Source organism: Primulina tabacum, chromosome 9 (genome assembly GCF_025594145.1).
Source record: "Primulina tabacum isolate GXHZ01 chromosome 9, ASM2559414v2, whole genome shotgun sequence".
Classification (NCBI taxonomy): Eukaryota; Viridiplantae; Streptophyta; class Magnoliopsida; order Lamiales; family Gesneriaceae; genus Primulina; species Primulina tabacum.
In genome coordinates this window covers 40,690,836-40,704,453 of record NC_134558.1, presented here as the reverse complement: position 1 = coordinate 40,704,453, position 13,618 = coordinate 40,690,836, and the positions used below count along the sequence as shown (strand labels likewise).

Here is a 13,618-nt window from a genome sequence, read left to right as displayed (position 1 = left end):
ACCATGGTTGTCATATGATTGTATATCCGTACGATTGATTCTCGTCCCACGTTCAGGGGCAGGCTGCCTACGCCTCTCGGCTTCTAAATTATTATTATTATTTAAAATCTTAGTAGATATCTAAATATTTTTGACTGAAATTAATATTAAATTTTTAATAAATAAATTTAAAAAAAATTATTAATTTTTTACTAAAAATATATTTTTTAAACAACGAGCATTTTTAAATTTTTTACAAACATACGTACAAATCGACATACATACACATATATATATATGTAAAAATTAAATGATTTAACTTTTAGATAAGTAAATTTATCTGATAAAATAAAATTTTTAAAAACATTTCAAAGTAAACATCTTATTTATGTCAATTAATTATTAATTCAAAATTAATATATGAGATTCTGAAAATATATCTATATATATATAGAGACACACACACACAAATTTATACAAATTTGTTTATAAATATACGAGATTCTATAAAAATCTATAAAATTCATAAAAATCTATCATTTAGAAAAATAATCAAAACTCTGGATTGAATAGACAACATTTAATAAATCGAGTAGTTAAAAGTGCTCCTTGATATTTTTTTAAAAAATTTATTATTCTTAATTATTCGAATTTATTCACTATCCGAAAAATCTCGAATATATGATCGTGTGTATGTAAATATCTTGCTATAATAAAACTTGCACAGTATAGTTTATGACAAAATATATATATATACTTTTTTTATAAACTAATAGAACTCGTGTATATATTTTATTATTTTCCTAGTATTTCTAAAATTTGGATCACATGTTCATAATTGGGCTGGGAGGCTGCTCTTTTATTGTGATTGTTGGGGTCCAATAAAGAGATCTATACAATTAAAGTGGAGGCCCAAACTAGAACTGTTGTGTACAGGCCCAATGAGATAAAACAAAGTCTGGCAATAGGGAAGTTTAAGCTCATTAGCCACATAAAAAAAATAGTTTAATCTTCTCTAAAAAAATAGAATTATAACGTATTGTCGTATTCTGTTTTTCTTTCTTTTTCTTCTTCTTTTTTTTTTTTTTAAAGATAACCTATTCTTTTTTAATTTAGTAATGATATATTATGTTAGTTTAATTGTACCTCGTAAGATTTTAAACTCTCTCTCTTTTATTTTTATTTATATCATACGTAAATTTTTTTTTCTTTCAAAGATTCATCTTTTGGTTAGAAAATGGCCATCTCATCCATTTATAAATATTATCATTAATGTCTTCATGAGAGGTTGAATATTTGAGATTTAGAGCCAATATGTCAAGTTGGAATATCACAAAAGTTTTTTCTTCCCACAATCGTTTTGCAAAAATTTGTATGAGACAGTCTCACAGGTCGTATTTTGTGAAACATATCTCTTATTTGAGTTATCCATGAAAAAATATTACTTTTTATGCTAAGAGTATTACTTTTTATGGTGAATATCGGTTGGGTTGACCCGTCTCACGAATAAAGATTCGTGAGACCGTCTCACAAAAGACATACTCCAATCTTTTATATGTACGCTGCGTGAGTGTGAATCGTAGGCGATTATCTGGGATTTACTTATTGCACACCATATAGTCCAGCAGTGGCTCAGTCATGATACATAAATTGATATCATAATTTTTTTTTAAAAAAAATAGAATAATATGTGAATTAATCATTGAAAAATATTATAAAAATCAAATTTGAAGTTAATTTCAGCGTAACCTCCAAACATTTATTTAATCAAATTAACACGGTACAAAATAGGTGGAATTTTCCCAAAAACGAAATCATAGCAGGAATTAAATTATATTATTTGTATGCATTGATTTAATTTAATGACGACGACGACGACGATGAATGATCCACCGTCACTCGGAAGCCTCCCTTTGTATATAACCACGTGAGACGCGGAAAAGCATATGCATGTCTCAGCAGATCTTCGGACAATTTTGCAGTACGAATTTTTCTGCGTGCATGTTATTTTTGGGTTGGATTTGGAGTCCCATTTATACGCTGATTTATTTCATGCTTGCTTGTTTCATCTCGCTTTTTCTGTTGTTTTATGTGTATGTACATTTGTATGGGTTTATACGCAATCATTTTCCCCTGTCCCTTTGTTCTCTTTGGCGTTTGAGTCCCGGGGAGAGGCTTTTTAGGGTTCATATCAGACACCCATTTGGCAGGTTCACCAGAGGAAAGCAATCTTGTTTGTTGAAACTTTGAGCTGCCTACTTGATAGCGTTTTACTTCATTTGGGATTTGATTGGCAATTTCGTTGTTTTAAGGAGCCTTTAGAACTAAAAGTATTGTGTTTTGGAGCGTTTTGAGATATTTTTAGTAATGGATAAGGTCATAAGGATAAGTCTCACCATAGTAGTGAAAGCTTACTACCACCTTCGTGGAGGTATTCTGCTTTTTCACCATCTGGTAGTCTTTATAATGTGAGAACGGAGGTATCAGGATCTTCAAATTTACCTCCTTTTGGACCATACAATTCACCAGAAACAGGTCCTTTTCGTCACGGGTCACTACCTGATTCTAGCCCTTTTAGTTATGATATAAGCCGGATGCCTGATAACCCACCTAAGAAATTGGGGCATCGACGAGCTCACTCAGAGATTCTTACCCTCCCAGATGATATAAGCTTTGATAATGATCTTGGGGTCGTGGGCGGATTTGATGGACCATCTTTTTCGGATGATACGGAGGAGGACTTACTCTCCATGTATCTTGATATGGATAAATTCAATTCACCTTCGGTGACTTCCGAATTCCAAGTAGGCGAAGCTTCTGCTTCTATAGTAACTGAATCACATGTTCGTCTTGCTCGGGCATCGGCATCAGGCAGCTTGTCAGCCGATATTTTGGCTTCTGGTTTAAATGATGAGCCAAGAGTTAGGCATCAGCATAGTCAGTCCATGGATGGATCGCCTACTGTCAAATCTGAGATGCTAATCTCTGGTTTGGAAGACCTAACTCTAACTGAATCCAAGAAAGCAATGTCTGCTGCTAACCTTGCTGAACTTGCTCTCATTGATCCAAAGCGTGCTAAGAGGTAATATTTTCAGTGCCAACACATTGTTAACTTTGAAACCAAGTTAGTTCTTTTGCTCTTTAGTTGCATTTACCAAAGCATTGGTTGATCAATAAGTATGGCTTGACTAATTGGGGCATTGTGATGATTTTCTACTTTATTTGTAGTTTGCAATAGCAGGATGCATTGAATGCATACTGGTTGATCATTATTTTATTTTTTTCGAGGATTTCGAGGAATGCAATAAAAGGATGCATTGAAAATGCGAGGAATTAACGTCATTTTGTCAAGATCCAAAGCTTGAGTTGTCTCTGTGTTTATGTTTTTAATGAGTAGTAGAAAGCTCTTTTTTCTTCTCATGCAGTACTTTTAAATTTTTATTTGGCGTGCTACCTTAAAAATTTTCATAGATTCCTCAATTCGAGTGGGATTACTTAATTTTATTCTGGGAAACTGTCTTAAAATCAAGAATTATGTATTTCGGTTGTTTCTGGGGTTCGTCACTTATTCCAGTATGATTTTATGGTTATTTCGTTCTTAGCGGTTGACAAACAACTCTTCAAGATAACTTTTATGTTTTCTATTTTCGATATTTGATTCTATTTTTATCACTTTTAGAATTAGCAAGTTTCTTGGAAGCGGCTGAACTCAACTGATGGAAATTTATTCTTTGATGCCAGCTATTGGAATAATGTCTATTTAGCAGTGGTATTTCTGAAGAGTTTATATCCTCTATTTCTTTCTTCTTGTTGTTCGAGTTTTAATTTCTGGGTAATATGATTTAGAATTATTTGCCTTTTTAACTTGAATATGTACTCTTAACCTATTAGGCTAACATATCTTATTCAATCTTTGTTAATTAGTATGATTTTATTGTAATCTTCTCTTTTAGGATAGTTAGCTAAATTAGATTATCCTCCGTATATTCTTGTAATCCTCTCAATTAGGAATAGCTATCTATTTTAGAATTCTATAGGTGTATATATTGATGTATCCTTCAACTAATGAAGAGGGTGAATATATTATTTCCTTCAACCTCTTTATGGTATCAGAGCAACTAGCTCAAGCTCCAATCAAGTTTTAGCAAACAAAACCCACCGCTTCACTTTCACCTTTCCTCCATTTTTTTTTTCCCAGCCCAAAGCCTATCCAATGTCTTCACCGACTCATGACTCCTTTTCTGAAGTCACACGTAGTGTCAGCAGAAATGCCAATACCACAGCATCACGCCCCATCATATCGTTTAATATTGCTGCACAAGCTCCATTAAAGTTGACAGCCTCAAATTACCTTTCATGGCGCCTACAGTTTACCACCCTTCTCACCGGCTATGATCTGCTCGGATTTGTTAATGGCACTCACCCGTGTCCTGAGCACATCATCATGGTCAATGGTGTTCCCACTGTCAATCCCGCACATCACGACTGGATCTGTCAAGATCAACTCATCTTGAATGCTATTATTGGTTCATTATCTCCTTCATTAATCCCGTTTATCGTGACTGCCCGTACATCCTCTGATGCTTGGTCCACTTTTGCTCACACATATGGCAAACCAACTCGTGGTCGCATAACGCAACTATAAACACAAATCAGCCACCCGATGAAGGGATCCCAGACAATCACTGAATTTATGCAAAATGTCAAAACAAAAGCAGATGAACTTTCCTTGATGAATGCTCCCGTTGATATTGAAGATCTTACTATTAAAATTCTTGAGGGCCTTGACGATGAATACAGAGAATTAGCCCGAGACATACAAGCACGAGAGACAGCCATCTCTTTTGAAGAATTGCATGAAAAACTTCTCAATCATGAAGCTTTTCTCGCTGCTAAAAAGGACACTCACATCCATCTTCCGGCCACTGCCAACACCATCGCCAAGGCTGCCACATCGCACAAGCCAAATTACCGCGCGTCCAACCCATCTAACACCAGTCACTCTCGATCTACAGGTGCATGGGCTCATCGTTCATCGCAACCACCGACTCAACGTACTCCTCGCCCTTACCTCGGACGCTGTCAGCTGTGTGACGAGCAAGGACACTCTGCCAAGAGATGTCCAAATCTCAAATCCCTTTCGTGGCAACACTATGCACCTTCGTAGCCTCCCACCAAGGTGCCATATGCTAGCCCTCAGGCCCATGCTGCCGCCCATACTGCTGCCCATACTTTAGCTTCTTCTGATTGGATTCTAGACTCAGGCGCCACCCATCACGTGGCCACAGATCTTGCTAACCTTTCTTTTCACTCTCCTTATACTGGGTCTGATGATGTAGTCGTTGGTAACGGCACAGGTTTGAAAATAACACATACCGGCTCTCTTTCTCCGTCATACAATCCTCCATCCCTTAAATTTTCTAATGCTCTTTGTGTACCGTCAATGCACAAAAATCTCTTATCTGTTTCCCAACTATGTACCACTAACAATGTCATTATTGTTTTTACTCCGACCCATTTTCAAGTGAAGGATTCCCGCACGAGGGCCATCCTCCATCAAGGACCACTTAAAGACGGCATCTACTCTTGGTCTCCGTCTTCGGGAAAGACAACATCACCATTAGCCTTTCCGCTGTCTCATGTGTCTTTTTCCTTATGGCATAATCGTCTAGGTCATCCGTCCAATAAAGTTGTGTGTCATTTGTTATCTTCTAAGTTAGTGTCTTTCCCCCCTAGGCAGTCACTCGACTTCAATTGTAATTCTTGTCACTGCAATAAAAGTCATAAATTACCTTTTCATGATTCTTCTCTTCGCTCCAACTCTCCACTTGAATTGGTTTTTTCGGATGTTTGGACCTCTCCGATAGTCTCTTATGATGGTTACAAGTACTACGTAGTTTTTGTCGATCATTATACCAAATATATTTGGCTCTATCCCCTCAAACATAAATCTGATGTCCTCCCTGTATTTAAATGCTTTAAATCCATTGTCGAAAAACGATTAAACAAACCCCTCATCACTCTCTATACAGATAATGGCGGAGAATATATTGGCCTCAAAACCTTTCTCCAAACTCATGGTATATCGCACCTGACCACTCCCCCACACACACCAGAACATAATGGTTTTTCAGAACGCCGACACCGCCACATTGTCGAAACAGGTTCCACCTTACTTCAACAAGCTTCCATTCCTTCCTCATTTTGGCCATTTGCCTTTGCCACGGCAGTCTATCTTATTAACCGTATGCCCAAACAAAATCTCTCCATGATGTCGTCCTTTGAGTGCCTCTATCGCACTCCTCCCAACCTCTCTCGACTCCGAGTCTTTGGGTGTCTCTGTTATCCCTGGCTGCGCCCATACACATCCCACAAATTGGAGTCTCGATCACTCCCATGTGTCTTTCTAGGTTACTCTCTCACTCAAAGTGCGTACCTTTGTTATGAGCTTTCCTCTCATAAAATTTATGTCTCCCTGCATGTTGTCTTTGTCGAATCTGAGTTTCCTTTTCCCTCGTCCTCTCCGGCTAGTGTTTCTTCTCATAGTAGACCACAGGATGTGCCACCGTCTGTGGTGGTTCAGGAGGCTGTCGTGCCGGGTCGCCCTTCACCAACCACTCAACCTCCCAATTCCACCATCGTGACCGTAACTCCATCTTCTCACCCAACCCTACCCCAGACAGCTTCAACAAATTCCTCACCTGTTACCATCCAACCAACTTCTCCTCTCCGAGAACCACCTGTTCAAACACCACCACCCCCATCCCAACACCCAATGGTCACTCGGTCACAACACAACATCTTCAAACCAAATCCCAAGTACAGCCTCACCATTACCACCCTCCCAGCTGACTCTGAACCGACCTCTCACACCCAGGCCTTAAAAGACCCTCGGTGGCGTGCCGCTATGTCTGAAGAATTCAATGCTCTTCTTCGCAATAGAACCTGGGACTTGGTTCCTCCAAATCCTTCCCAAAATCTTGTTGGTTGCAAATGGGTTTTTCGTATTAAACGAAACCCTGATGGATCAGTTGATCGCTACAAGGCTCGACTCGTCGCAAAGGGTTTCCATCAACGCCCGGGAGTTGACTATCATGAAACCTTCAGCCCGGTGGCTAAACCAACGACAGTACGTGTACTTCTCTCTTTAGCTGTCTCTCGTGGTTGGTCTCTTCGTCAGATGGACGTTAATAATGCATTTCTAAATGGCCATTTGAATGAGGAGGTTTATATGGCTCAGCCTCCGAGTTTTGTTGCTCCAGATTTGTCCTCTCATGTGTGCAGTCTCCGTAAAGCCATCTATGGTCTTAAACAAGCACCTCGTGCTTGGTACCATGAACTTCGTCAATTTCTTCTTGATGTTGGGTTTACAAATTCAAAATCTGACACCTCCCTTTTCATTTATCGGCGCTCAACCACCACTATGTATCTCCTTGTGTATGTTGATGATTTGATCCTCACAGGAAATGATACTTCGGTCATCCAAAATTTTGTTCAGCAGTTGGGTTCTCGTTTTTCAATCAAGGATCTGGGCCACCTATCGTACTTCCTTGGCGTTGAGGTTGTTTGTTGTTCTGGAGGCCTACGCCTTACTCAGCAGAAATATCTACTCGATATTCTTTCCAAGCACAAAATGGACACTTCTAATCCTGTACAAACGCCTTTGGCCACTTCCTCCTCTCTGTGCCTTAATGACGGGTCACCGCCTGCAGATGCAACCCTCTATCGACAAGTAGTTGGTAGTTTACAATATTTGCTCATCAGCCGTCCTGACATTGCATTTGCTGTCAACAAGCTATCTCAGTTTATGCATGCTCCCACAGCCACTCACTGGGGTGCGGTTAAGCGTCTTCTTCGCTATCTAAATGGTACAAGAACTTATGGCATTCGCTTGCAATGCCATGCCTCATTGTCACTTCACGCTTTCTGTGATGCCGATTGGGCAGGTAATCCAGATGATCGTACATTTACAGGTGCCTATGTTGTTTTTCTTGGTCCTAATCCAATCTCTTGGAGTTCTAAGAAACAACGATCGGTTGCTCGCTCTTCCACAGAAGCTGAATATAGGGCCATTGCATCGGTGGATTCGTTCTCTCCTTGATGAACTTGGTGTCTCTGTCAGTTCTCCACCGACGCTTTACAGTGACAACATTGGTGCAACGTACTTATGTGCAAACCCGGTATTTCATTCTCGCATGAAGCACATTGCTTTGGACTATCATTTTGTTCGAGAACTCGTGCAGAATGGAAATCTCAGAGTATCTCATGTTTCCTCTGCTGATCAGCTGGCCGATGCACTAACCAAGCCACTTTCTCGCTATCGGCTCAAGGATCTTTCATTCAAGATTGGTGTCACCATTGGAGCACCAACTTGAGGGGGCCTATTAGGCTAACATATCTTATTCAATCTTTGTTAATTAGTATGATTTTATTGTAATCTTCTCTTTTAGGATAGTTAGCTAAATTAGATTATCCTCCGTATATTCTTGTAATCCTCTCAATTAGGATAGCTATCTATTTTAGAATTCTATAGGTGTATATATTGATGTATCCTTCAACTAATGAAGAGGGTGAATATATTATTTCCTTCAACCTCTTTATAACCGTATTTTATTCTCTTGCTGCTTTTACTAAAATTTCTCTGAACATTTAGCTTGTCTTATTCCTGTTTAGATTATTGTCGAGAGAGAGGGCACATCATTAACTTTTTATATTTCTCATATGTATGTTGCACATCTTGAACATGATTTGGGCAAATAGGCAGTCCGCAGCAAGGTCAAAGGAACGGAAAATGAGGTATATATCCGAGCTTGAAAGGAAAGTCCAAACCTTGCAAACGGAAGCTACTTCCTTATCTGCACAGTTGACCTTGTTGCAGGTTCTTGTAAACCTTTACTTGTAGTGATAATAATTATTATTGTTGGATGGATGCCATAAACAACACTTGCCCTCCATCCAATTCCATACTTTGACAAAAGAACTAAAGAAAATCATGCATACCTTCCAAAAGACTTACAAGTATAACGTGCCTCAGGGTCTTTAGGGGAAGGTAAAGAAGAATTAGTTGAATAAAATGAAGTGCAAATGATGAACACAGAAACCTAGTAAAATGAAGAATTTTTTGTGTTTCTTTGCTAGTTTTCGCGATTGAATTGAGGTTCTCAACTTTTTGGGAGTTCGGTGCAAGCTGAGAAATTACGGACCCCATCCCTGTGTATTTGACTTTAACATTGTCCACCCATGTGGTATGTAGGCATTTTATTTTCTTCAAGAAACAGGGTGAACATGACTTGGCTTTGCTAAGCTAACAAAATGGCATTGTTTATGGGGCAGTTCTGACATAATTATCTATTTCTGCTTTCCGAACTACTTCCATATCTTTTAGCTACATTGAACCAAGATTGAGGCAGCTTTATGCGGACTTCATCCTTTTCTTTTTAACCAACAGAGAGATACAAATGGTCTTACTGCTGATAACAGTGAACTCAAACTTCATTTGCAAACAACAGAACAAGAAGTACACTTGCAAGATGGTAAGACTGCTTCGTTGGCAGGAACTTTCAGTCATTTCTTTTCTGTTTACTTCCTACGTGAATATATTGGAAAAGACTAAAATTCATTTCTCGTCAATTTATTTTAAATTTCATTAATTAATAGATTAAAAACATGGAAAACAAAAAAAATTAAAAATAGAGTGTGTAAATTCAACAAAAAAATAAACATGTATTAATTATTATTATTAAATGAAGGCAAGGACATTTATGTAAATTCACAATTCACATTCATATATAGATATAGATATAGATTTTCTTTAATCGAATTCAACTCGTTAGTCGTGACTTTCGTATTAGCTATATCGTATCAGTTCTATCGTAAAATTTTAAAAATAGAGTGCGAATTTCATTACAAAAAAAGTAAGGCTAAATTTCATTCATCTTCAGTTTATTTTAAATTCCATTAATTAATAGATTGAAAAATACTAAAATTCATTTCTATTCAATTTATTTTAAATTTCATTAATTAATAGATGAAAAACATAGAAAACAAAAAAAAATAATTAAAAATGGAGTGTGTAAATTCACATTAATTAATAGATTGAAAAAGACTAAAATTCATTTCTCTTCAATTTATTTTAAATTTCATTAATTAATAGATGAAAAACATGGAAAACCAAAAAATAAAAATAAAAAATGGAGTGTGTAAATTCACAAAAATAAAAAATAAATAAACATGTATTAATTATTATTATTATTAAATGAAGGTAAGGATATTTATGTAAATTCACATTCATATATAGATATAGATATATATAGATTTTCTTTAATCGAATTTAACTTGTTAGTTGTGACTTTCGTATTAGCTATATCGTATCAATTATATCGTAAAATTTAAAAAATAGAGTGCAAATTTCATTACAACAAAAAATAATGCTAAATTTCATTCATCTTCAGTTTATTTTAAATTTCATTAATTAATAGAATGAAAAATACTAAAATTTATTTCTCGTCAATTTATTTTAAATTTTATTAATTAATTAATAGATGAAAAACATGGAAAACAAAATAAAAATAAAAATGGAGTGTGTAAATTCACATTAATTAATAGATTGGAAAAGACTAAAATTCATTTCTGTTCAATTTATTTTAAATTTCATTAAATAATATATGAAAAACATGGAAACCAAAAAAAAATAGAGTGTGTAAATTCACAAAAAAATTAAAAAAATTAAAAATAGAGTGTGTAAATTCACATTAATTAATAGATTGGAAAAGACTAAAATTCATTTCTCTTCAATTTATTTTAAATTTCATTAATTAATAGATGAAAAACATGGAAACCAAAAAAAAATTAAAAATGGAGTGTGTAAATTCACAAAAAATAAAAAAATTACATTAATTAATAGATTGAAAAAGACTAAAATTCATTTATCTTCAATTTAAATTTCATTAATTAATAGATGAAAAACATGGAAACCAAAAAAAATTAAAAATGGAGTGTGTAAATTCACAAAAAAATAAAAAAAAACTAAACATATATTAATTATTATTATTAAATGAATGTAAGGAGATTGATGTAAATTCACAATTCACATTCATATATAAACATGTATTAATGATTATTATTAAATGAATGTAAGGACATTATGTAAATTCACAATTCACGTTCATATATTTATATAAATATAGATTTTGTACCTGTTTCTCCTTACTTAAATGTATTTAGGCACAAAATTTTATATATTTATGTTTTTGGGTTTGTCATATGAAAAATATAGTAGAATGAATTTTTTTTAGATTTTCTGGATATGATTTCTTTTTTAGTTTTCTAATGCATTTCTGTTATTTTCTTATTTTAAAATTTTAATATATATATTTATTATAACGCTTGTTTACTCCACAATTTTACTGGAGGATGATAAGAAAAATACTATATGTGCTGATCAAATAAAATCAATCATTAGATAATTTTAATAAGAGTTTCATTAAAATCATTATATAAAAACCAGTTATTGTCACATTGTAATTTATAACATAATAAAAAAATAAATTAATAATCTAATGATATGAAAATCAAAGAACAAATTATAAAGTAAGATTGACAGAATAAACAGATCATACAATGCCATATTTTCTCTAGTAATGGTCACCAATCTTGCAGGGGCGGAGCTATGTGGGCTTAGTATCCGGGCTAAAAAGCCCGGGTGATCCAATTTTTTTAAAAAAATTTATAGGTAAATTTTGTATAATTTTAGAATAATATGATATTAGCACGGATATATCAATTTAAAATATTAAAAAATTCTAGAGTTTAAAATTCTAGCCCGGGCGGAGCCAGAACTCCGCCCCTGCAATCTTGGATCAAATTCATACGTATAACTAAATTTGTAGAGGGTAAGGAAGAGTTGTAATATGGTTGTGAGCCACAGTTCCAATCCACAACTTCCCATTTACCTCTTTCACTTCGCTCACCAACTTCATCACCGCACCTTTCTTGTCTTCAAGAACATCCAGAACGTCCCCTTCATCATTCAACTTTGATATCACAGTATACATTCTCATTCCTGCCATTCTAGCCAGATATCTCATTGGGATCGGTAGCCGAAAGTACACACTTCTCAGCCATGGGTTGTGGACGAGAATCTCTTGTGCACGAGTCCTGCAGCAATCTATGGCCACCCAGAACTCGTTTTTATCGTTTATTCTCACGTTATCAGGGAATCCTGGTAGATTCGCAACGAGTTGTGTCGTGCCCGTTTTCGGACCCTTTAAGAAGTATTTCATGATCCTGTAACATGGTTAGAAATCAGATCACAACATGTTTATGTACAAGGCCACACATATATCATAAAAACAAAGAACTTGATTATACAAAGTACTGTGCTTGCCTGCAATTTGTAGTCTCCGTGTAGAGTAGAAAAGATTGGTCTTTTGAGAATTGGACTCCATTAGGAAATGCTAATCCTTCCAATACAACATGTGTTGTTTTTGTCGGAGGGTCATATCTAAGAAGTCTCCCACTTGCTTCCCCTTCCAACAAGATGAAGAAATGGTTCCTGCTTCAAGATTTTGTTACTCGTGAAACTTGAGGTACCAAATCCGTCCAAGTGGTGAACTTTAGGGTCATATATATAATTCAAACATCTTATAAATTGTACATGGAATATGTAAATGATCGAACGGTTCCATTTACATGAACTTACACTCTATTGTACTTCTTGCTAGTATCTGTGAAGAAGATGGATCCATTGCTATGAATATCAAGGTCGTTTGCAAAAAGAATAGGTGTGCCATCATTGACTTGAGTCGCCAAAGGCGTGGCCAGGCCTCCTTCGGGACCTACCACAAGTAGTCCATAATAAGCATCTGCAATATACAGGTTTCCGCTTTTGGTGTCGAACCTCAGGCCAAGGGGACGCCCACAATCTGACTCGAACTTCCATTGCTTCGCTGTTGTTGAATCGACACCTTTTGCACACAGTTTCTCAGACCTGCGGCGTGGTTGCATAAAAATGGTTACTTAATTGTCCATGCTTTTTGTGCTTATATTTGATACACTGTTCCCCAAAAATGAGCTTACCAATTAGGTGTAACTAGTGCAAATGTTTCCCACCCAGCATCTTCCCCCATCCACCTGACCACACGACCATCAGCTAGTCCAGTATATGGACCACGACCCCGAGAATCAAATTCCAATGATTCGGGCCCAAAAACGTCGTCCTTAAACTCCAATCTCCCTAGTCCAAGCCGGCTCCGGTTATCCCCTGGCCAACTCTCCATGACTTGGTGGTAATGTGCGATGTCATTCTTTACGGGCCTGAAGTTTTTCCCACCGACCGGACTCAGTCCCAACGGGTCCATAACCATAAAGCTTAAAGCTAACACAAATAGTACTAGATAAGGATGCTGCAACAGAATCCCATCTTTTATTTGCAATGTTCTTGTCTCCATTTGTTTTGTGCCACTGTTTTGCAGCAATTCATGTCGAGTAATGTAGTGAAACGGTATTATAGGATTCGGACTCTTTAAATTCACGTGAGAATGGTGAGGCATTTTGTGGTTTGGGAGTAGATTCTTCATGGATTTGGTGTTTTTTTGTTTTTATTGAGGATTTGACATACGACGTGACAAAAATATATATT

The 13,618-nt window shown here is 36.1% G+C and overlaps 2 protein-coding genes across 2 annotated transcripts; one reads left to right on the top strand and one right to left on the bottom strand.

Annotated features, from left to right (window-relative positions):
• Window positions 1-2,354: 2,354 nt before the first annotated feature.
• On the top strand, window positions 2,355-9,637 carry LOC142556244 (putative transcription factor PosF21; the record flags this gene model as incomplete). Its single annotated transcript, XM_075667627.1, has 3 exons — window positions 2,355-3,062; window positions 8,726-8,857; window positions 9,428-9,637. Coding segments are annotated over 3 exons (1,005 nt in total), but the record flags the coding sequence as incomplete, so codon positions are not given.
• A 2,039-nt stretch (window positions 9,638-11,676) lies between these two features.
• On the bottom strand, window positions 11,677-13,454 carry LOC142556771 (protein STRICTOSIDINE SYNTHASE-LIKE 13-like). Its single transcript, XM_075668260.1, has 4 exons — window positions 13,057-13,454; window positions 12,680-12,967; window positions 12,365-12,532; window positions 11,677-12,264 (listed from the first exon to the last, which is right to left on the bottom strand). Exons 1-4 carry the CDS (start codon window positions 13,425-13,427, stop codon window positions 11,856-11,858), a joined length of 1,236 nt encoding a protein of 411 aa, XP_075524375.1. The 5' UTR covers window positions 13,428-13,454; the 3' UTR covers window positions 11,677-11,855.
• Between the last annotated feature and the right edge of the window lie 164 nt (window positions 13,455-13,618).